This window comes from Leptidea sinapis, chromosome 35, assembly GCF_905404315.1.
Source record: "Leptidea sinapis chromosome 35, ilLepSina1.1, whole genome shotgun sequence".
Lineage (NCBI taxonomy): Eukaryota > Metazoa > Arthropoda > Insecta > Lepidoptera > Pieridae > Leptidea > Leptidea sinapis.
In genome coordinates this window covers 2,658,243-2,683,620 of record NC_066299.1, presented here as the reverse complement: position 1 = coordinate 2,683,620, position 25,378 = coordinate 2,658,243, and the positions used below count along the sequence as shown (strand labels likewise).

Genomic DNA, 25,378 nt, shown 5'->3' with positions numbered 1-25,378 from the left:
GATGAAATCATATCAACAGATTGATGGATCTTAAATCCGACACATCCAACTTTAGTAATTTCAATTCAACGATGTTAGCTTTTTATACCTTAAGTTCTCTGATGTCTTCTTGTATTGAATTAATGTAGTAATAAGTTAGATTTATGTTGGTTGTTTTGTTTATGTTTAGTTGGATAAAAATTATGCTCATTTTATATAATTCAGGAAAGAGCTTTCTTAGATCAGGGCAAACAATAATAGCAGATATCTATTCTACCCCAGCTTCAAACAATGATAGCGCAGGTCGCAGTGAGGACTCCTGAATCGTTAACTAATAATCACCATAATTACTCCATGATAACGCAAGATTCACACGACTTGAGAAATCGTTTTAACGCTTCAAGAATTAAAGAAACCCGACGATGTATTTCGTACCCTGGCAACTTCTACTTCTACTTCTAAATCACCTGGCCCTATGTTTTAACCTGGTTTAACCATATCACCACTCGGACAACCGATCGAAGAGGCAACAGCGACTTTGGAGTCTAAGTAACTCTAATAAAATGTCTGGAGCAGAAGACGACGGAATTCCACTGCTTCTATTTTCCCGAGTGAGTCAGCATGAAAAGAGAAACCGTGGAGGCGAATCATCCGCTCCAGATGCAATCCAAATCCTGATCAGGATCCTCAGACAGATCCCAGAGAGAGAAAAACCTGTCCCCGACCGACTACCGATTTTTCCACGATTTTGGCAATATTTTACATAATAAAAATGTTTTGTGATCAAAACATTTAAAAAGGAATACAAAATACCTTCAGTGTACGATCAATCAGAGTCAGTGTTCAGAGTTCTATCAAAAAGGAATTCATATGTAAGCCTTTTCGGTAGAACTCTTTCTAGATCTTCCCGTGAGAAGCAGTTCAAATGTATAGGTAAGGAAAGTAAATAATTTGATGAAAGTATATTATCCAAGCCGTGATATTACAATTTCACTAGTGATATTAATATCATATAAATGTATAGAACGTCATTGTCATTTATTAAAACAAAGCAAATCTTGTAACTATATTTACAATACTATGATTACATAAAATTAAAACTATCACTACGGGGAAGTCTACGAATGTTACTGGCAGGATTCCGCGTTGGATAGCTAGGCTGATCCGAAATAGCTGCCAGCGCTTGGGTTTCCAGTAGCCTTATTGAGGTGCGAAGATAGTACTTTATTCATTCTCCTGACCTCTGGGTCCCACGGGACAAGTGTCTCGACACCAATAATTATCTAATTGATGAAATATATTTCCCCATTAAAATATTCCCTAATAATATTAAACCATAAAATACAAAATAAATGTACGGATGAACGACCTAAAAGACATAATTTTTGATAATTTTAAAGTGGCTTGTGTATTTTTTTCGTTTTTGTATCAGACACGATAATGGAGAAGACCTTTGCTTGGAAATGTTTTCTGCACACCTGTTCTAGCCAATAATAATAATATTGAGACGGGGGTGGGTCAGGGATTGGAAATAATACTCCGCTTATAGGAACGAGTCTTTATTTGCGTTCACTTTTTTTCGAACTTGCACTACGCGCGCCGGTCTGCCGCTGTTCCTCTTGTGGGCGGCGGTACCTTCAACGCGTCACACCGCACCAAACACTAAGTCTCTTCTATCTTCTTCTTCTTGGAACACTTCCACTTTTCACTATTTCTTCTTTTCTTCTTCTTCTTCTTCTTCTTTACACTTTCGAGCCAGAACTAGAACTGCCGTAGGCCACGCTTAGTACGGCTTATATACCCCCGGATCTGTTCTATTTTCAAAATGATTCTCCCATTCCATCTTTAAAATTAAATTGTACTAGAAAATTCTTTTAACTATTTTTATACTGCTTACACATTTTCCATCCCTTTTTTTCTGTTCGATTTGATCCTGAACTTACTAGAAATTTCCATTAACATTACAAAACCCAAAAAATTCCATACACTGGTAGGTGTATCGAATCCGGGTCTATAGCGTCTAAAGTAAACACTTTTACGCTACGAGTATTGCTGACGGAGCTGTTGAAATTATCAATGTCTTGAAGTTTTGACAACACTCGTCATGTACGTTGCTGCACGATATGACGTTTGACAACTCTCGTTATATACGTCAAAGCGTTGCTACGCGACACTGCCCCATCCCAAGACATGATCGTCCCGATCATCGTTGCTTCCGTAGTACTTAGCCACCCGATCGACATGTACGATTTTCGGGGGACTGCGAGGGGTACGCTGAATTCTGAGAGTCACATCATTTATCCTTGCCATTACTTTGTATGGTCCCTCCCAACTTGGTTGAAGCTTCGGAGACTTCCCCTTTCGCCTTATGGGATTGTGTAACCAAATCAGGGTTCCTTCTTCAAAACTAGGAACATTAGCTCTTCGATCGTAGCGCGTCTTCATCCGTTCACTTGCCTTAAGCCCAGTTCTTCTAATTTCCTCGTAGATGTCAATCATCTTATTCCGTAACTCATCCACATATTCTGTTATACTTTTCGGAGTATCCGGTCACTCCAACCACAGGCTCTTCAGACCGTCTCCAATTGTAGCTTGAAGGCAGCCCAGGAACACTTGCCGTCGTAGGGAGGTACTTTTACATTTCTGGTCGATGTGGTTCCGCAGGTGACTCCTGTGTTGGTTGAAGGACACACGACCCTCCCACTGAGCTGATGAAACGTTAAAAGGTACGTTAAAAGTTTTCTTCAACTTTGTCCATCTTCTTTTCCACACTTTCAATCCGGGCGATCTCTTTTTCTACAGCGTCAATATGGGTGGAGTTTTTCTGCACAACGGATAAAATGTCTTTGGAGAGGCCTTCATGCAGGCCTCGCAGCTGCTCCTCCTGTCGGCGTGCTTGTTCCTCCTGTTGGCGCGCTTGCTCCTCTTTCAAGCCCTGTAGCTGTTCTTCCTGTCGGCGCGCTTGCTCTTCCTGCCGGCGCGCTTGTTCCTCCTGTCGGCACGCTTGTTCCTCTTGCGAGCCCCGCAGCTGCTCCTCCTGTCGGCAAGCTTGCTCTTGCATCATGGCGGCCATCTGCTGCATGAGCGCGCTGATGTCTACGGCAGGAGCCTGCGGTGCTGACACGGTCACACAGAGTCCAGAGCCGGATGCTTCTTGTGACTCGTCCTCGGCCGCGGCAGCTGCTCCCGCTCGCGTGGTCTCTCCCTTCTCGATCCTGGGCACTAATGGCATCTTTCCAATCCCACTTCTGACACCAATTGACACGAGAGTGGGTCAGGGATTGGAAATAATACTCCGCTTATAGGAACGAGTCTTTACTTGAGTTCACTTTTTTTTTGAACTTGCACTACGCGCGCCTGTCTGCCGCTGTTCCTCTTGTGAGCGGCGGTACATTCAACGCGTCACACCGCACCAAACACTAAGTCTCTTCTATCTTCTTCTTCTTGGAACACTTCCACTTTCACTTTTCACTATTTCTTCTTTTATTCTTCTTCTTCTTCTTTACACTTTCGAGTCAGAACTAGAACTGCCGTAGGCCACGCTTAGTACGGCTTATATACCCCCGGATCTGTTCTATTTTCAAAATAATTCTCCCATTCCATCCTTAAATTTAAATTGTACTAGAAAATTCTTTTAACTATTTTTATCTTGCTTACACATTTTCCATCCCTTTTTTTTGTCGATTTGATCCTGAACTTACTAGAAATTTCCATTAACATTACAAAACCCAAAAAATTCCATACACTGGTAGGTGTATCGAACCCGGGTCTACAGCCTCTAAAGTAAACACTTTCACGCTAAAGCTACGAGTATTGCTGACGGAGCTGTTGAAATTATCAATGTCTTGAAGTTTGACAACACTCGTCATGTACGTTGCTGCACGATATGACGTTTGATAACTCTCGTCATATACGTCGAAGCGTTCCTACGCGACAATATATTCAAGCAAGTGAGATAATTGCTACTGGCTTCACGGTCGCCTTGCTAAACTCTGCATCTAGGTTCATAATTAATAATTTTCCGCTCTTGTTTTTGATAATTTCTTATTTAGCTTATGTGTGAGTCTATCGCATGTCGCATTACAGTTGACCGCGGCGTAGATGTGAAGATAGATCAGGATGGCCATTGTCTAAGGCGCCAGATTTAACCTCTGGTTACCGAGAACGTGGGTTTCGAACCCCCATACCTAGTCTGAGTATAAGGTATCATGAGAAGGGAACAGAGCCTGACAACTTTACTTCGTCCACGATAAGAATTGTCTCTGCATTTCTACTGCGCGGAGTGTAGACACACGTAGAAATAATTTAGTGATCCTCCGATCTACGCACACCCACTAAGCCAAAAGTACATTTTATTAAGAAGGCATTTATTTATTAGCCTATCGGATCCCACTGCTGGGAAAAAAGCTGGAAAAAGAAAGAAACTGGAAGCAGTTTCTTGGTGTGTTCCTGGTTTACTTCATTCATCGCGGTCCTATGCCAGCTTTGACCAGGTCTTATTATAGGCATCCAGATCGTCACGCCATCGTTTTCGTGGTCTGCTTCGACGTCTTTGCCTGAGGCACCCAATACGTGATTAACTGTGCCAATCTGTCTGTGTGAATCCGACATACTTGCGCAGCCTGGCGGTTTTTTCTCCTACATCAGCATTGCCACTTCTGGAGCTCAGTTCCGTACTTCTAATGCGATCCATTAGCTTCACTCCCAGAATACTTGCATTCGCAGACAAACAAATCAAATATTGAAATAATTTATTCACTAATAATTCAATAGATTTACTCGTCATTGAAACATAAATGATAATTCGGTAATAAAACAACCAAAATAAAAAATTGTTCCATGATCTATGACTTGTTTTCTTCTTAAGATAATTGTACCATAAACGAGATAACCCCTGTGTTCGCGTATCATTAATTCTCCATTTCAAAACAAAATATAAATCGTCAAGCGTCAAATTAATCTATTGATCTGTATGCATATACAGGCTGTAATCGTTATTACAGATATGAAAAACATTGAACTGGCATCGAATGGTTATTTTTGCAACTGTTGTTGTAATTAGGGGTATTAAAACACGAATATGGGCTTATACAGATATATAATAGTATGACATGAGTGTTTTAATACCTAATTATCAACAGTTGCAAACTTTATCTACACCCATAATATGAATCCTCTATAAAAGATTCTGAAACAGTTATCTTACTGCTAACATTAAAAAAGGCAGTCCTAGTAACCATTACATCATCCAAACGAGTGTTGTAGTGTTGTAATGAAATTAAGTGCAACAGTACATTACAAAATGTTGTACTGAATTTCCATACATCACTCATTTGGATGATGTAATGGTTATTAGGACAATGGGTGTTATAATGTTGGCAATAAATTAACTGTTTTAGAATCTTTAATAAAGGATTTAAAGCATGTGTGTAGATAAAGTACGTTAGCTAATCAGTAAAATGATATCAATAACTTTTTAAATATCAAGCATGATGTATTCAAAAGTTTGATATTAAACAATCTCATGTATCTTTGTGACATTAGTAGAAAGATTTTAGTTTCCATTATCTAGAAGGTTATTTTAGTTTAGTACTGGTATAAAATTAAACTGTTTATTAATCTAAAAAAAAAATATTTTAATACAATAAGATTTATTTCTTAGTAAGTACAATTTTTTTTATTCGAAACATGTTTTGCTGATAATGATTCCTTGTTTTTCGATATAATGACATTTTTGATACGTCAAATATTGTATGTCACGCAAATATTATAATCATCCTTACTAATTAAATAATATTATAAATGTGAATATAAGTTTGTTTGTTACGCTTTCACGCCTAAACCACTCAACCGATTTTCATGAAATTTAGTACAGAAATAGACAAGCGCTTGGGACAAAAACACGGAAACTTGAATGTAAATTATCATATTTTGTTTGCAGTATTTCAAGTGGAGCCTCAGCGTGCAATCGCTCATCCTGTCGTCGTTCTTCTGGGGTTACGTAGTGCTGCAGATCCCGGCCGGCGCACTGGCTCGGAGGATCGGCGGAAAGCCGCTCATGTTGGGCGCACTCACTGTCAACACCGCCGTGTCGCTTCTCATGCCGACTTTGGCAAACATCGTGAGTCCCCACTGCACTCATATTGATACAAATAGTGCCCTGTGCTTCCCTGGGGTATTATAAGTATAGGGAAGTCTCAGGCCGAAGGGCATTTACCAGTGTGAGGCTCCTTTGCACAGGATGACGGCTAGATTATGGGTACCACAACGGCGCCTTACTCTGCCGTGAAGCAGTAATGTGTAAGCATTATTGTGTTTCAGTCTGAAGGGCGCCGTAGCTTATTAATTACTTGGCAAATGAGACTTAACATCTTATGTATCAATGTGACGAAAGCAATTGTAGTGCCGCTCAGAATTTTTGGTTTTTTAAGAATCCCGAGCTGCACTGCATAGTAACGAGTAGGGCGTATCAATTACCATCAGCTGAACGTCCTGGTCGTCTCGTCTCTTAATGTCATTAGAAAACACAAATGAACATGTGAAAACATAAATATTAATTAATTAGATACAGAAAATTATAAGCTGACATAGCTCCGTGAAACTGTCAACAGTTTGTTTGCAGGATCAAGTTTTCTTATAATATACTAGCTGACCCAGCAAATATTGTATTGCCGATAGTAAAATCGCGATACAAAAGTAACTGTTGATCGTAGATGGGTGAAAATTTGAAGTTGTATGTATTTTTTAATGCTGACTCATAATAAAATAAATTTAAAAAAATTTGGTGTGGACCACCCTTAACATTTAGGGAGATGAAAAATAGATGTTGTCCGATTCTCAGACCTACTCAATATGCACTCAAAATTTCATGAGAATGGGTCAAGTCGTTTCGAAGGAGTTTAACTACAAACACCGCGACATGAGAATTTTATATATTAGAGATATACAGTTACTAATAATTAAAAATATTTTTAAACGGGTGATTTTTTTAACTTCAATTTAAATATTTAATTGCTGTGTTAAGTATATTATTAATAGAGTAGTGTTTATTCCAAAGTTCTATCACCATAGTAGTTTTTAGCTCTAGGTACCTACTAAGAAATTATCTGCAAACATCGACCGATGCATTATAGTATGTTACAAGGCAGCTAAGCCGTAAAACTCAAAAGTATTATCAGCTACATACGATATTAGTTATTTATGCAACTGTTGTGTATTATGGGGTATTAAAACACGAATTGGAATGGATTTATCTAATAATATGATAATAGTAGCACATGAGTGTTTCAATACCTAATTATAAACAGTTGCATCCAATACTTTGTCTACACCATAATAGGAATCCTCTATAAAAGATTCTGAAACAGTTATCTTACTGCTAATGACATTGGGCGTTTTAATGTTGGCAATAAGCTAACTGTTTTAGAATCTTTAATAGAGGATTTAAAGCATGGGAGTAGATAAAGACACAAACTTAACCTGTGTTCTTAATAAACGCGATGTAAAGTTATTCCAAGCCTAAAACGTTTTGTCTTTATCTTACCTGTGTCACTACAGAATCACATGACAGGGAGAAGTAATTTTAGACTTGGAGTAACTTTACACTGCGTTAATTAATAAGGCAGAACATATATGTGTAACAGTACCTATTAGTGATATCTCTAGTGTTTCCCATACTACTATATGGTGCCGAAACATGGACAGTCAAAGAACGAGAGAGACAAAGGATTGACGCACTAGAAATGAGGTGTTGGAGACGAATGCTACGAGTATCTTGCACCCAACGCCGCACAAACGTCTCGATACTTGAAGAACTCAAGGTGAAAGAAAGGCTTTGGTGGAGAGCATGCCATAGAGAGACTTGTTGTTCAGGGAAGGGTCAACGGCAGTAGGTCAAGAGGACGCTCCCCTATGCGCTGGACAGGCCAGATCAAATCCCAACCAACACTCCCCTCAACACATGTGCCAGAGAAGCAACAGCCAGGGATAACTGGCGTAGAATCACTCGTCGTTCGACGTGACCACGACTGCTCTGTCACGAGTAATCCGATGAAGAAGAAGAACAGTACCTATGTATCAGTAGTCACTTGTGTTTTCAGGGTGGATGGCAGGTGGTGTGCGCGTGTCGTGTGCTGCAAGGACTCAGCCAAGGTTTCGTGTTCCCGTCCACGCACTACCTGGCCAGCCAATGGATCCCGCTCGAGGAGAAGGGCATCCTCACCACCATTATCTATGCAGGTATTGAGTAGTTACGTTTTCTATGCAGGTATTTAGTATAATAACGTGAGGACTCAGATAAGATTCGTTTGTGTTTCCAATTCGCCAGTATAGTTCGATTGTAACTTAGGTTGCGGAGTTGATCTTCCTGACGAATAGCTTAAATAGGTTAGTTTTTTTTTTATATAAGAGAGAGCAAATCGGCATGAGGCTCACATGATAGGAGGTGGTTAAGTCCACCCATGGGCATCCGCAAATAGCATCGTATCGGTTCAAGAAAACTGCAGCCTGTAATTGTCTCCACAAAGCGGCTGTGCGAGGCAAGAAGTTCATCTTAGAACGCGTGGTTGTGGAACGCCTGACGTCAACATGATGCGGGTGGAATTTTGCATTTTGACGTTATGTCCGGTGGAGGAATTAAGTTGCTTGTAAAACTGAAAAACTTACAAAAACTTACAAAAACTTACTTACTAAAACTTACCTGAACAACTCTCAACCCTGTGGTATTATGAGCATAGCAATGAATACCGCTAATTTGCAGCATATCGTTGATATGCAGAAGAAAAAGTCTAGGGGATAACACATTACCTTGCGGGATAACACATTACCAAATTTAAGGATTTGCCTCTCCGGAAGCTCATAAGATGGCAATTTCGCTATAAGCGCTTTGTGCCACAACCGATCGGAGGCCTTTGTTTATCATGTCCTTCGACTCAATCGCTTACGTGTTGTGAGATGTGCAAGAAGATCACCTTTGGGACCCTGACGGAAACATTACTGGCAGTCGCTGATCTGCTGGTGCTCCTCTCAATATCCCAAGACTTGGCGGTTGAGAAACGACTTCATAACATGGATCCGAGCGAAAAAAACTTGACTGTGATTTGACATTACAACAATTACAATGTGGCATTTAAATATGGAGCTATTTCCATTGGTATGATAAATTCAAGCACTAAAAAAGGCCGGATTGTCACGGTTTTTCACCTAAGATTCTAATTTAATAACCATAAAAATTAATTTTACGGCGTAAACAAACAAATATTGCTTTGTACTTATGATAGTTTTGAGTGATACTTACGTAGAGACGTCGCTTCATTGTGTGTCTTCTACCGCATTTATCACGGGGAGTGTTCCGAAGAGCTGTTTAACCTGATTCCTGCCGCCGAATTCCACCTTCGCACGACACGCCACAAGTTAGGATATCATCTCCACCATCTGGATGTGTGGCGGTCCTCCACAGTGCGGTTTTGAAGAAGTTTTCTTCCTCGCTCTACAAAGCCGTGGAATGAGCTTCCTTGTGCGGTGTTTCCGGGACGATACGACATACCTTTACCTTAAAAAATTTGCGCGTACACCTTCCTTAAAGGCCGGCGATGCTCTTGTGATTCCTCTGGTGTTGCAAGAGAATCTGGGCGGCGGTGATCACTTAACACCAGGTGACCCGTACGCTCGTTCGTCCTCCTATTACATAAAAAAATTCTTATAATGCACCTAAGCGCGTGCCTGTATAACTTCAGCTCTGAATTTGCAACCACTGTGGGGTGCGCTGTACAGGCGGACAGCTCGGAATTGGCGTGCAGCTGGTGGCAGCCGGGTTCATAGCGGCAGCGTGGGGCTGGCCTGCCATTTTCTACGTGAACGGCGCGCTGGGCATCGCCTGGCTCCTGGTCTACGCACTGTACGGCTCCTCCAGTCCAGAGCAATCGCGCCACATATCAGCTGAGGAGCTGTCCTACATCCAAGTGTCGCTAGGCACAGGGGGCAAGCCGAAGGTACCACAGCAATGCATGGAAGCGGCTAGTTACCGTTGAGTGAAACCCATTCATTGACATTTGCAATATTACCAGGGTTTTTAAGACTTTTCATCGGCGATTTTTTTTTAAATCATTGATTTCTGATACACCATTACAAGGCGATGTATACATAGTATTCTGCTAAACTGCGCAGCAGTTTATCGGCAGTAATTCTCGTGTTTCGCAAATTATCAAATCAATATTATGTTTTTGTGTGTGACAATTTAAAAGTCCGTACCAGTATTTCTTTATATATATATATAACATATAACTTAATGAGTGCTTTGATTATTCTTCAGTAGCAACAAAATGTCCATCTTAATACTTTTACCCAGTCTCTGCATAAACTGCTCATAGACATTTATCGAGGAGTGCACAAACTAGAATTACAATCAGCCATCAGCTTAGAAGACAGTGGCAAACAGTCCTAGTCTGGCAAAATAATCATTTTCAGACTGTCCATCTATTAGTAGGTACATTGATTGAGTTTTTCATGGAGTCAAAGTGCAATACTTTTAAAAATCCGTTTAACAGCTCTTGCCTTATTTATTCTGTGACTGATTTTTTCCACACGACCGTTTTTTAATAATTTTTTAAAATTTCGCTGCACTTTATGTTTAATAATAATAATTGAAACATTTTTGGGATTAAAGTAAGTACTTTAAACGAGTTCCTTAGATGATCCATTTTTTTAAATTAGTTTCCTATATTTGCAGTATATACCTTATGCTTTTGTCGTTCGTTGTGGATGACGTTAATTTGTCGGTGTTGTTGCAGCGTCACCCAGTGCCGTGGCGGCGCTTGGCTACGTGTCTGCCATTCTGGGCCGCCGTGGTAGCACATGGCGGACAGAACTGGGGCTTCTTCACGCTAATGACGGAGATGCCCACCTACATGGCTAAAGTTCTCAACTTTAAGTTGACTCAAGTAAGTTTTCTGCATCATCATCATCGGCCGGAAGACGTCCACTGCTGGACAAAAGCCAATGTAAAGTTTTCTGCATATTTTAACTTTACTAAGAAACTTTATCATGATCGAATACTCGTAGCACCAATTTTAAGACCGAGTTATATAAAATTACCAATTACTTACTATGTTTTAGTCCTAAGTTTCTGACGACAGCCATTAAAGAGCGCTGTCTACAAAACTATTTGGCTCCCGTTTTTCAGCCTATATGCCTACCTGGCTGATGTAAACTGGCGTAAAGTTCAACCTTTAATTTTTTTTTAGAAATCACTTCATAATTTTATAAATTTGTAGAGCATAGAAAACAGCTCCTTGCAACCCCGTTTCAGCAATCTAAGAATCAATAAAGATGACTATAGGAAAGCCGAAATAACACAAAAAATACAAAACTTTCGGAAATCAGACCGACTATAGAAGTTTCCAAGTATTAAGGCAATCTTCTAGGTAAACTATATTTTCATATAAACTGCATTGAAAATGGGAGTTTCAATGCCTGTTGACTGTTGCCGGGCAGAAAACCGTAAACAAAAATTTTAATCTATGTACAATTAAAATTTATGTACAAGAATTATAAAATACACATTTTTTAGTTGTTTTCGCTATAAGTCCAAAATTCTCTAGTTCCATACTCCAGGTATCAGCAATTAGAAAACTTGCACGTTCCATGCGGATAATATGAAAAATAGAGTGTGTGACGCCACATGAACCACGATTTCAGAGTTCTGGTGAACTCTGACTATGACTTCATTCTCAGCAACAGATTCCTAACCTACAATTTCCGAGTAGGCGATAGCAAACACTCTTCCTAACGAACGTATATTTTTCGGCATGAGGCATATAGTTAAACTTAGTCCTTTTCCTGGAGTATTTTCAATACTATTTACAAATTCATTGTAACTGGTTGCATATTTATTTTTGCTGTAGTGAAATGTATTGTTTTTCAGAACGGCTTGCTGTCGTCGCTGCCATACCTCGTAATGTACCTGCTCAGCTTCCCTATGGGCATGATGACGGACCTTATCATCAGGCGCGGCTGGCTGAGTATCTCCAACACGAGGAAACTGTCCAACTCCATAGGTCTGATGGCTCTCCTAGCTCTGCTACTTTTTACTTTACTTCTTTAATGGGTGCAGCATAAAGATTGATAGAGATCCCAAAGCTTGCCAAATCTTGGATTAAAATGAATTGCTATGCAGATGACAGTACTGGATATGCTATATATACGGGTTATCGGGAAACCGTTGACCAGTGCCGGAAGAAACTAGTATCATGCATTGAGTCCTCTCTGAAGACGGTCTTGGAATGAGTATAATTAACTAGAAGATTCAGGTTTGCGCGTTTATTATAAAAAGAAGCTTATTTGTCGAATCCCCAACACTTGCTTATTATCAGAATACTGGGTCTCGCAATCCCAAGTGATTTCCTATTCCGCAGTACCCAATCTGGAACGCAAAGCTAAAATGACGTAAAAGAAGTGAGGTTCTTATACAGAGGAAGGTAATAAGTACTTAATGCCAGCCCACTTTCATTTTCACTTTCATCTGGTGCACCCCATTATCAGTTCAAACCATTTTACCGCGTGCAACGCAGAGCTACTTGATTTGTCAGTGGTCCAAAGCCCTGTGAACGGCTAGATCACTTCGTGTTGTATAGGTCACTTCATTGTGTGTCTTCGCGCATCTATCACGGCTCGTGTTCCGCTACCTGTGAACCACGGGTAGTGTTCCGAAGAGCTGTTTGACCTAAGTGGAGTTCATTCTACTATCAAACTCCACTTTAGCATGACCCACCTCTCATTAACTCTGAATATCATTCTCACCATCTGGGTGTGTTTCTCTAAGGTGCGGTTTTTGAGGTACTTTCTTTCACGTTCAACCAAAAAATGATCTTCCTTGCGCGACGTTTCCTGAAGATACAAAGTTTTCGCGCTAGTTTAAAGTACCCATACTTAAAAAATAGCACATACACTTTTCTAAATGGTTGGCACCGCTGTGATTCTTCTGATGTTGCAGGAAAATCTGATCGTCGGTGTTCACTTTCACATCTTTAGGTGATCCGTACGCTGGTTTATCTCTTCCATAAAAAAACTGATGTGTTCGATGCAAGAATAATCTATGTTGCTCGAAAAGATGGGACCAAAAACCATTGAACACAGCGATATTAATCATGTTATACTTTAAATTAGCTATTGGTTTTAGGTCTGTGGGGTCCGGCCTTAGCCCTGATTGGACTATCGTACATTCCCAAAGGCAGCATGGCACTCGCAGTCGTCATGCTGACAGTGACAGTCGGTATGAATGCGGGACAGTATACAGGCTATCCTGTAAGTATACACATGTGTACTAGAGCTACATATAGATAGGCACAGCTATAATAAATAAATATTATATATAATAAATAAAACTTTCGCTTTGCTTTGGATGGTGGTGATAAGGATGTCCTACTAATTTTAATTATTAGGATCTTATTATATTAGAATCCCATCATAGATAAATTCTGGAGGCACGAGAGGTAGCACCGAGTAGCATCGCAAAAATACTCGACTATAGTTCCCATTTTATGTTCAAGCAACGTTTTTACGAAAGTTGATTTAAGATTGAGTGCTCACAAGGGACATATGGACGGAATGGTCGAAAGCGGAAAGTTGGATTGTGGCAGGAACTCCACAATCCATCCGTTATGTAAACTATCAAAATTGCCGTGATGCTGAGGATAGAAATTGATACATCACTAATATTAATTACAAGGTGTTGTAAAACCCGTGGTGTGAAGACGAGGAAGAAAAACTCGAAATCACACTGGTGCTACAAATTGGTAAGACCACGAGTCGGGAATGATTATAACAACAAAACCCGACTTGGTTTGACCCCAAAAGAAGTTTAAATCAGAACATTTTAAGATTATTTTCTGTTTGTGTCTCTTTTCTATGTTAAGGCATATTTGCGCTGGGGTGATAACGGATCATAAAGTATACACAGCTAGTTTTCAATATCTTCGTCAATTACACTGCGTGTATGTGCACAAGTTTATACTCCTTGTATCACATTCTTACTATCATCGTTACTTGGTTTCAGCTTGTCTTCATCGACCTTGCGCCAAACTTTAGCTCCGTTCTGATGGGAACGTCAAACACCATCGCCGGTCTCATCTCCATTATAGCTCCAATCGTGTGCGGCCTCATCATACAGGATGAAGTAAGCTTTCACAATAATTATGAGACTCTAGTTTGTTTTAACCTTTTATCATATGTTGCTTTTGGAAACAATAACTATCTTTACTATTAAAAGGAATAAATATAGGATCAATTAGTCTCCGACTGTCCGTCTATAAAGACCCTTTAACTGAAAAACGAGTGAATGAAAGAAGTTGAAATCATCATCAAATACTAATCCTTTAAGTTGTAAACGAAACTAAATTTCTTTAATAATATGATGATGACAAACAGAATTAAAGAAATAGACCTTAAAGAAGACACTCTCTTAATTCGTTTATAAGGTATAGCATTATTGTCATAGAGCCGATTGACTACTTTAACACACAGTACCACCACACAGTTCTTTAGCGGCTGCTATGTATTATGATATAGCGAGTGAACGATAGCAGCATATGTTAGTTGACAAAGGAGACGTTGTGCTGTTTTGTCTAATAATGTATCTACACTTAGGATCCAATATCTTTTGTCTTGGAGTTATTTTACCCGATTGATCAGTTTAATCCACCAAATTTCTCTTGATTCTCATGTTATGTCTCTGTTTTCTTGTATGTAATTTTATTTCTTTAATTAGTTTCGTTGTTTCATCTTGTTAAAAACTGTTTTTATGTTTTTCAATAAAACTGCCCTTTCTTTTATTACTTCTTTTGTTTTTGTTTCTAATCTATCTGTTGGAGGATTAGAAGTAATGAAATTCATTACGGTCACGGTTTCTTTTAATAATTTCTCTATGGTATCATATTTTCACTGCACTCCCTCCAAGTCTCCTATTGTTTTGAATTTATTGTTATATTATTTTATAAGATTAATTAGAAGAGGAATATGAGTTCTCAGCTGCATTTGTATCTTATTAATATCTACTTACCTACTACATTTTTAGCTAATTTATTTACAGCATGTTTGAGCCCGTCTTGGACATGATTAAAAGGAGAGTAAAAGTCCGCCAAAACTGATCAGAGTTTCTTAAAGACCTAAAAATTGTGGTACTGGCTGTGTGGTTCCAAATAGACATGAAAAATATCAGAGCATGCCTGATCATCTGCAAGCTGTAATTTGAGCAAGAGGGGCAATACCCGATATAAATGTCTTAATTTAGTTTTGATTTCGTATCGTATAATAAAATTTATTGAATAAGGCGTTACTTTGCGGAAATCCATAATTATACAAATTATTTAAGTTTTCTTTAGTGTTAATTCCGCCAATATTTGTCTTTAAAACAATTCGACACGTGTTTCGCCTCTACACGAGGCATCCTCAGGACGTGTTGTCTCGCCAAAATCTGGCACGAGACTGAATCAAATGAGCCGGAAGCCGCTCTTTTATACCCTCGCCCCATGAAATGACGCGCTGTGATTGGTCGGCTGTTGTGACGTATTACCCCCGGAAGAGACACGTAACAAAGGTGATGGGACTAAATTTGTTTGTTCATTCAACAATGTAAACATATTGTTATTTTTGTGTTTTATTATTTCTAATTGCTCTAACACATTTAAGCGAAATCCTTTTTCACATGTATGCAAAATATTAAAATTATTATTGTTTCCGAGTGAGTGACCTGTATCAATTAAATGTTTCGCGAAGTTTGATTTTTCGGGATGATTATTCGTAAATGCGGCAATATGTTCCTTTAATCTAATTTCGAAATTTCGACCTGTTTGACCTATATATACCCCGTTACAAGTGTCACAACTTAGTTTATAAACGCCGGATTTTTCGGAATTATTTAATCGATCTTTGAGGATGCCTCGTGTAGAGGCGAAACACGTGTCGAATTGTTTTAAAGACAAATATTGGCGGAATTAACACTAAAGAAAACTTAAATAATTTGTATCGTATAATATATTAAAAAAATGTGAATTTTCTTAATAGCTTTATAAAAACAGTTATTTAAAAAAAAATGGTATCTTGAATTAAATGTAATGCACTTGTAGTGCTCTTCTCTGCAAATGCTTTAATTGTTATCAGATTTCAACACTCCTCTTTGTCGTTGGCTTTGCAAATTATTTTACCTTCTGTGACAAATATATTTATATATTACAGAGCGACCCGCTGGAGTGGCGCAAGGTGTTCTTCCTGGCGTCTGCCATCTACTTCTTCTCAAACCTGTTCTTCGTGCTGTTCACTACGTCCGAGCGACGATCTTGGAACGAGCCAACCGAGCGGAGCTCCAGCGACATCGGTAACAATCACATTGCTAAGCTTGCATGATGAGTGTAGATTATGTTTTGGTGCAGACGGTCGCAGAGGAGTCTATCGTCGACGTGAGATATTCTAAAAGTTGCATTGAGAAGCGTGTCCCTTTCGGAGGCGATTTTTTTGTTAAAATTGTTTTATTTTTTATTTTTAGTGAATCTTAAGTACACTAACTTATATTTTACTGCACTGTAGGAATGTACGTAAGCACGTTGCATTTTGATTACAGACAGAAATAGTGCCACAGATCGCACTCTTACTGTAAGTCGTTAAGGAGTTCTATTGACAATCATATTCAACTACGACATTTAAGATTAGTTGAACAAAATGACGGTACAGTAGAAGACCCAAATATCCGGATAGCATAAAAAAGATTCGGTCGAGTATCGTCAATTTGCTCCTAAGAATTGAAGAGTTCCGTTACTTTGTCATTGATTCCATAATCAGAACCTAACCAAACTCTCACCACTACCTTTTAAGTATATCCTTTCCAATAAAAAATAATACAAACCGGTTTTTTTTTTTTTTTTTTTTATGGAATAGGTGGACAAACGAGCGTACGGGTCACCTGGTGTTAAGTGATCACCGCCGCCCACATTCTCTTGCAACACCAGAGGAATCACAAGAGCGTTGCCGGCCTTTAAGGAAGGTGTACGCGCTTTTTTTGAAGGTACCCATGTCGTATCGTCCCCGAAACACCGCACAAGGAAGCTCATTCCACAGCTTTGTAGTACGAGGGAGAAAGCTTCTTGAAAACCGCACTGTGGAGGACCGCCACACATCCAGATGGTGGGGATGATATCCTAACTTGTGGCGTGTCGTGCGATGGTGAAATTCGGCGGCAGGAATCAGGTTAAACAGCTCTTCGGAACACTCCCCGTGATAAATGCGGTAGAAGACACACAATGAAGCGACGTCTCTACGCAACGCCAAGTGATCCAGTCGTTGACAGAGCACTGAGTCCCCGACAATTCGAGCTGCTCTACGTTGCACGCGGTCAAATGGATCGAGCAGATACTGGGGTGCACCAGACCAGAGATGACAGCAATACTCCATGTGTGGCCGGACCTGCGCTTTGTAGAGCGCTAGAATGTGGGCCGGCTTGAAGTATTGCCGTGCTCTATTGATGACGCCCAGCTTCTTCGAAGCCAATTTGGCTTTGCCCTCCAGATGGCCACGGAATTGGCAATCGCTCGAGATTTCGAGACCCAGTATTCCGATACTAGGCGCGGCTTTAAGAGAAGTGTTCTCGAAGAGCGGTGATACGACAAATGGGGTTTTTTTAGTGGTAAACGCGCAAACTTGAGTCTTCTGGGGGTTAAATTGGACAAGGTTAAATTTACCCCATTCCGCGACCTTCTCGAGAGAGGACTCGATAGAAGACACAAGTTTCTCCCGGCACTGGTCGACGATTTCCCGAGAGAGACCTGCATGGCCCGTGTATACGGCATCACCAGTGCTGTCATCTGCATAGCAATGCATGTTGGAGGTGTCCAACATATCATTGATATGCAGAAGAAACAGCGTAGGAGATAGCACACAGCCTTGGGGCACTCCAGCATTCACGGGCTTCGGGTTCACCAGAAGATCACCTGCCGACCGTCCATGGCGAAAGCCGTACTGTCGGTCGTTGATCAACTGGTGACCCTCTAGGTATACTAAAAGCTGGTGGCTAATTATGCTCTCCATGATTTTGGAGAGCAGGGAGGTGATAGCAATAGGCCTGTAGTTCGCCGGATCCGAACTGTCTCCTTTTTTTTGGATCGGATGGACAAGGGCTGACTTCCATGAGTCAGGGACTACGCCTTTGGAATAAGAGTGCCGGAATAAACGCGTTAGCACCGGCGTCAACTCAGGGGCACACGTTCTAAGCACGATTGGAGAAATGCCATCCGGCCCGCTCGACTTCCCGACGTCCAACGAAAACAGAGCTCGCCTAACAGTTTTCTGTCTGAACTGTACTTCAGGCATAGAGCTCTGACACCGCGGGATGGTCGGCGGTGTTTTTCCGTTGTCGTCAAGAGTCGAGTTGGAGGCGAAAAGAGCGCACAGGAGCTCGGCTTTCTCTTTTGCCGTATGGGCCAGGGTGTCATTCCTCATGTGCAACGGCGGCAAGGACGGCTGGTTGAAGTTACCAAGAGCAGCTTTCGACAACGACCAGAACTTGCGTGTTCCGGTCGGGTAACTGAAAGCTGCTCGCCGATTTTGACGACGTGCTTAGACTTCGCACGGGCGATTTGCCGCTTAAAAAATCTGGAGGCACGGTTATATTTCCTCTTAAGAACTTTGCAGTTCGGATCCTTTGTGCCCAGCGCCGCAACCCAAGTTCGATACGCTTGTTTTTTGCAGTCAGATGCTGCTTTAACTGACGCATCGAACCAGGGCTGTGATCTGCCACCGATCGGTACTACAGAGCTTGGTATAAAAATATCCATGCCCTGCAGTATCACATCGCCTACTGCAATGGCGCAGGCACTAGGATCATCCGAAGGGAAACGAACCTTGCCCCAAGGGTAGGATGCAAAAAAGGAACGCATCCTATCCCAATCTGCTGACTTGTAGTGCCAAACGCGGCGGGTCGCTGGTGGTCTGCGACGTTGGCGTCGGATAGGCACTACACTCCTGACCAGGCAATGGTCGGACGTTCCGAGAGGGGCGTCGACAAAGACGTGGTAACCATCGGGATGTGTAGTCAGCAGAAGATCTAATAAGGACGGCATGTGGCTATCCACATCCGGGAGCCGCGTTGGCGACTCAACCAATTGGGACAGACCATACGCCAATGCAAAATTATGCACAAATCGCCCTGCGTAGTCTGTGGTACGTGATCCAAGCCATTCGGCATTGTGCCCGTTGAAATCACCCAAGACCACGATTTCAGCGGAGGGGATCTGTGCAAGCACGACGTCAATTGCTGCTTGAACGCAGCCCATGAGATGATCGGTTTCTGCGTTACCACTATGGGACCTGTAGACACACGCATAGATACGGACGCGGTCGTCTAAATCTACGCGGAGCCAGAGAGTAGACAGGTCCCTACCCTCAAAATTGCCGAGACGGCGACAGCAGATATCCTCCCTAACGTACACACATACCCCGGCATGAGGCAAAAAGTTGTGCTCAATTTTGTACCCGGGGTACGTTAAATATGACGTATCGCTAGGTCGAGATATCTGCGTCTCCGTAAGGAAACACAAGGCCGGCTGCGCCGTCTCAAGGTGGTGGTGGACGGTGATTAAATTGGAGTGAATTCCCCTGATATTGCAAAAGTCCACGTTGAGCGTGGAGCGGGGTGCCGTGGTGTTACTGCCTCGTTTGTCCTCGGTCATGCGCGGTTCTGTGCCCACCCCAGAATACGAAGAGCGGCCCGAGCGAGAGTGCTCGGGGAGGGATTCTCCGGCTCTGGTAGAGCTGGTACCCTCCTGGGGTAATATCTTTTTACGGACCGCTCTCATAATTTGTGTGTGGGGGTAGGGGGGAAGGGATGGCCTCCGGTCCTCGACACTAACCTATGCGAAACATAGCGGCACTAGGCCGCTACTTCACGCTGGTATTCTGTGCGAGTGTGGTAATTAACCCGGACGAGTCTGGCCCGATTGTGCTGACGTCATAAGATGGCAGCGTGACTCTCCCACTTCTAGACGGTTGGCGTGGTGTTGAGTTATTCTTCCATTTGTCGTGCATCTACACATAGCAAGACTTTTATGGTTTTCTCATGGATGCCACTGTCAGATCTGGACCAAATTGGAGCAATGGGACCACAAGGGAAGCAACCGTTTTGTTTCTTTCCACAGTGGTAGTAGTGTTAGAAATGACATCAAAAAGAATTTTAGAGCAATCAATTTTGAGAAAACAACTGCCTTTTACACGTCTTAAAGAGATCATAGTATGCTGTTATGAATTTTGCGCACCAAACTATAAGGTTTCAATTTAAATTTGTATTAAACGGTTGAATACTTGTTTTTTTTTCAATGAAAATAAGGGACGAGGCATAAAAATAAGGTTAAAATATTAATTTCAAAGGCGTCTAGAATATTGATGCAGTTTATGAACCCGTCAGTGTATTATGATTCTTAATCCGAGGAACTCACGGACCCACAGATTAACTGCAATATCTATTTTGAATTAAGTGTTAAGATTCAGTTTGAAATCTTACATTTTTCTATTAGATGCCACTTATGAGAAAATATGTTTTATTTGCAAGGAATTTTAATGATTTTATAGCATTTAAATGATTACTTTTGGTTTTCAAGAACCTCTCGTCCATGCACGAAAGAAATATGTAATGAATTTCATCGCGCGGTGTTTCCAGGACGATACAAAATGACTAACTTCAAAAAAAGCGCATATATCATAAAGGCCAGAAACGCTCCTGTGATTGCAACACCGGTGTTGCAATCACAGGAGCGTTTCTGGCTTATATAGACAACGGTGGTTACCATAGGCTAATTATTACTAGCTTATGTTCATATTGATTGACGTTCAAACACGTTCAGATTTCAAGAGAGATTTGTTATCCTGTGCGGCATTACAGCATCTCTCAGTTCTGGGCAGATAGATATACTAATTGAGGAAGCTGATAATCCATTTGTTTGAAGTACTAGAGTAGACTTTCAGGTTTCTTTAAGTAGCAGTTACAATCAAAATCCTTTGCCAGGAGAATTTCCTCACGAATAATGGCCTCGCCAGCCCCGCATCGATTTTACGAGCGCATCACGTCGCGAATAAGTTATGGCTGGTGGTGATGAACTCGCAATACTCGAAGAGACCCCAAATATAACAGATGTGTCATCATCATTTATTCATTTAAGCTCCTGTAACCCCTAGCTGACTCAGAGGGCATCCACAGTGCATATCCAAGCGATCGGTCCTAAGCAACTCTCTTGATTTCACTGCAGGTCTTTCCGATGTGTTTCCCTTCGTGAATGACAGTCCACCGCCAGGTTTGCTTTGGACGGCCGCGTTTGCGTGTTCCTTTAGGATTCCAGTCTAGGGCTTGCCTCGGTATATGGTTGGAATCCCTTCATAGTGTGTGGCCTATCCAGATCCATTAAGTTTGTTCAGCTCAAGATGGGTCATGGTTTATTCTTATGTTTGTGTACTTGTAAATATTCATTATATAATATTATTGCAGAAAAGAAAGGAATGGAGATGACGTCTTCGTATAAGACCACCGTCGCGACGTGACAGCTCGGGCGTGGATAAACTCCGCGACATATCAACATGTATAAGACATTTTGTTTGTGTATATATAGTGAAGTGCTATATTATATTAAATTGTATATAAGTGCAAAGCATTTTAATGAAAACGAGAACGCCACATAAATGCCTACATAACTACAGAATACACGCGAGTCGAATGCAGAGTTCAGGAATGCGATAGTGTTGTGAACTAAGTATAATTTGATTGACAACCTGTATAGCCGAGTGGTTAGCGATCCTACCTACTAAGCTAGAGGTCCCGGGTTCGAATCCCGGTAGGTGCAAGCATTTATATGATGAATATAGATGTTTGTTTCCGAGTCATGGATGTTTTAATGTATTTATGTATGTTTAAGTAAGTATATTGTATTAAATATATCATTGTCTTGTAACCCATAACACAGGCTATATATGCTTAACTTGGGGCAAGATAATTTGTGTAAAAAGTGTGTCAATGTGTCAATATTAATTGATGACGATAATCATGAGTGTGTTGATAAATTTAAACAATGCTTTAAGTTTAACTTTAATTTAACAGTAGATTAAAAGTGAAAAAATATATTTTATTATTTTTTTCAACATTTTAATGTAATAATTAAATTAATTTTTTTTCAACACACACGTCTAAAACATTTTTCACCATTTCTCGTGCTTGGCGATGAATAAAAACTCGATTTTTGGAGCGGAACCCAATGGACTCGGATCAGACATTATTAAAAAAAAATAAGTATGTGTGTGTAACCTTTACGCGCGATTGAAGTAAAACTTAATAATAACTAACTTTAGGAATAATTAACAGATACATAAATACATTAAATTTTATATACATTAACGGCCGTTTTCAATAACGTATCTCTAGTTACGGATACATTGCTGTCACTGTTTAATGACAAGATCTTATCTATCCTATAATTATGTCCAATATAGTTATAGTCCAATGCTTCATGTCGATAGATTATTGAAATGTAAGTAAGAGTAAAAGGATAATATATTTGTCTACCACTAGTAATTTAAACTAAGGATAGATAAGAACTCACGTATTACTGAAGAGCTAGGAGCATTGTTAGATTTTTTTTCTCAGAAACGCTGACGATTTAACCTACATCTTTGAGCAAAGTTGGCATTTTCTCTACCTAAAATAAAAAATACCTTTATTAATATATATTCATATTATTTTATCAAGTGAGATTTTATTTATTTTTACAAAGAATGTTATAATGTTATGTTTTGATATTATTATTCATCAGAAAAAATAAACACTTACTTTACAGGTCAAGTCTTTATCAGGTTCTTGATTTTCTCTTTTATTCTTATTGATGAAAGATTAAATTGTTCCTGGGATTCCGCCATTTTATTTGACCGACTAGCTGACCCGGCAAACGTTGTTTGCCATATAAAAGTGTTCAACGGTTTTTTCTCCGACGTATTTTACAAATATAAATACTATGAAAATGTTAAATTTTAATTTTTTGGGTTAATATAAAGTAGATATAGGACACTCCCAAAAAAATTAATTTCTTTGATAACAGAATTTTCAAAATTGGCTTAGTAGATCCAGAGATATAGGCCGGCAATGCTCTTGTAATTCCTCTGGTGTTGCAAGAGATTGTGGGCGGCGGTGATCACTTAACACCATGGCCCGTACGCCCTTTAGTCCTCTTTTTCCATAAAAAAGATTATCCTCTAAAAAATTGTGATAATGATTTTAAATAAAAGAAAGTATTTTCTTTTTTCGTAAATTTTTCAATGATTTTATATTATTCTGCGATTCGGAACGGAGGCAAATCGAACAAATTAAAAATCATGAAATTCAGTCCAGCTGTTCTGCAGATATAAGTATTCGAACAACTATATTGTGTAATGAATGTTCATTTGTACTAAGAATTTTTATGATTATTTCACCAATAGGTGTTATAAACGCTATAGTTCGTAAGGATAAATAGGTCGGATGTATGTATATGATATTTGATAGTGATTAAAAAGTTATAGGTACATACTGCAATATATTCAACTCCTAAATTATGTTAAACGATTTATTTCAGTCAGCATAAACGTGCAGATTTTGCGATTTAAAAACGCCTGAGCAAGTCACGTAGAGTTGACCTTAGGAAAAACATGGCCAAATGTATACCTGCTTCTTTTAGGGTTTGATCCTGCGATTTCTTGTTAGTCATTGAAAATGTAAATTAATAGGAACTGCAGGCGTTTAAAATTAATAACCCCTCCACCCGCAGCCGTCCAGTCACGCAAGCCCGTCCCACCACCTGCCACCGGCCCGCACCACAATATCGCGCACTCGGTTGTTTATCGTCGTCGTCATAACTATTCAAATATTTGTTCAAATAAAATAGTATAGAAAGAGATTATCTACTTTACATATCTGTTATGTGAGTATGATTCTGATATGTAAGCTATATTATTAAAAATTTCAATAAAATCTATCTATATTTCGTGTGAAAAAGCAACAAACATACATCCAGACATCCATACATTATTAAAAACTTTCATAATATTAGTAGATACTTTTTTCGAAAGCCAAAAAATAGGGCTGAGATTTTCACAGGTCCATACATCCAGACATTCATACAAACTTTCGTATTTATAATATTAGTAGATACTTCGTTGGAAAGCCAGAAGGTAGGGCTGAGATTTTTATAGGTCCATACATCCAGACTTCCATACATTCATACAAACTTTCAAATTCAAATTCAAATTCAAATATTTTTATTCAAAATAGGATTTATAATCACTTTTTGAACGTCAAAATCTACCACCCATTCAAAAGAGACTGCCTCAGACCTGAGAAGAATGGGCGCAAGAAACTCAGCGGGCTTTTTTTTTTATATAAAATATGGATTACAATGTAATATCGTACAATAAACATTAATAATTAAAGAGCCTGAGGGTGTTCACTTTAATCCCAGTCCGTGGTGTCATTAAGAAAATCGCGTATGCTATAATAACCTTTCCCACACAAACGTTTTTTAACAATTCTTTTAAATTTCGTAACACATTTGTTTTGTACATTTTCTGGGATCATATTGTAGAAGCATATACATCGCCCAACAAAAGACTTACTAACTCGACCCAACCGAGTAGTAGGCATAACAAGTTTATGTTTGTTCCTCGTGTTAACATTATGAATGTCACAGTTTCTAGAAAATTCCTCAATGTGCTTATGAAAATACAAAACATTATCAAAAATGTATTGAGAAGCAACAGTCAAAATGTTTATTTCTTTAAGTTTCTCTCTTAATGATTCTTTAGGACCTAGGTTATAAATCGCGCGAATAGCCCTCTTCTGCAGCACAAAGATAGTATTAATATCGGCCGCACTGCCCCATAACAATATACCATAGGACATAATACTATGAAAATAACTAAAGTATACTAATCTCGCCGTATCTATGTCAGTTAACCGTCTGATTTTCTTAACCGCATATGCTGCAGAACTAAGCCTATTTGCCAATCCTTCAATATGGGGGCCCCACTGCAATTTGGAATCAAGAGTAATGCCAAGAAATGTAGCAGATTCCACTGGTTTTACCACCTCTCCATTTAATAAAGTATTCGCATCTCCATTTTTGACATTTGGCGCGGTGAATTTAATATATTTGGTTTTATGATTATTTAACAATAAGTTGTTGGCGCTAAACCAGTACACGATGTCAGATAGAGCATTGTTTACTTCGTCATATAAAACTTGGCTTCGTTTCACTTTGAATATAAGTGAAGTGTCATCCGCAAACAATACCACCTTGTGTTTTTTTTCTACAAGGTTAGGTAGATCATTTATATAAATTAGGAAGAGGAAGGG

The 25,378-nt window shown here is 39.8% G+C and overlaps 1 protein-coding gene across 1 annotated transcript in view; it reads left to right on the top strand.

Moving 5' to 3' along the window:
* LOC126975319 (putative inorganic phosphate cotransporter) overlaps positions 1-21,653 on the top strand; it is a 33,079-nt gene extending 11,426 nt beyond the window's left edge. The window contains exons 3-11 of the mRNA XM_050823157.1: positions 5,921-6,100; positions 8,079-8,217; positions 9,751-9,968; positions 10,767-10,916; positions 11,900-12,032; positions 13,154-13,278; positions 14,030-14,149; positions 16,207-16,345; positions 21,494-21,653. Coding sequence (XP_050679114.1) covers positions 5,921-6,100; positions 8,079-8,217; positions 9,751-9,968; positions 10,767-10,916; positions 11,900-12,032; positions 13,154-13,278; positions 14,030-14,149; positions 16,207-16,345; positions 21,494-21,546 — 1,257 coding nt within the window. The 3' untranslated portion in view covers positions 21,547-21,653. The remainder of the gene's footprint in view (positions 1-5,920; positions 6,101-8,078; positions 8,218-9,750; positions 9,969-10,766; positions 10,917-11,899; positions 12,033-13,153; positions 13,279-14,029; positions 14,150-16,206; positions 16,346-21,493) is intronic.
* Positions 21,654-25,378: the final 3,725 nt, after the last annotated feature.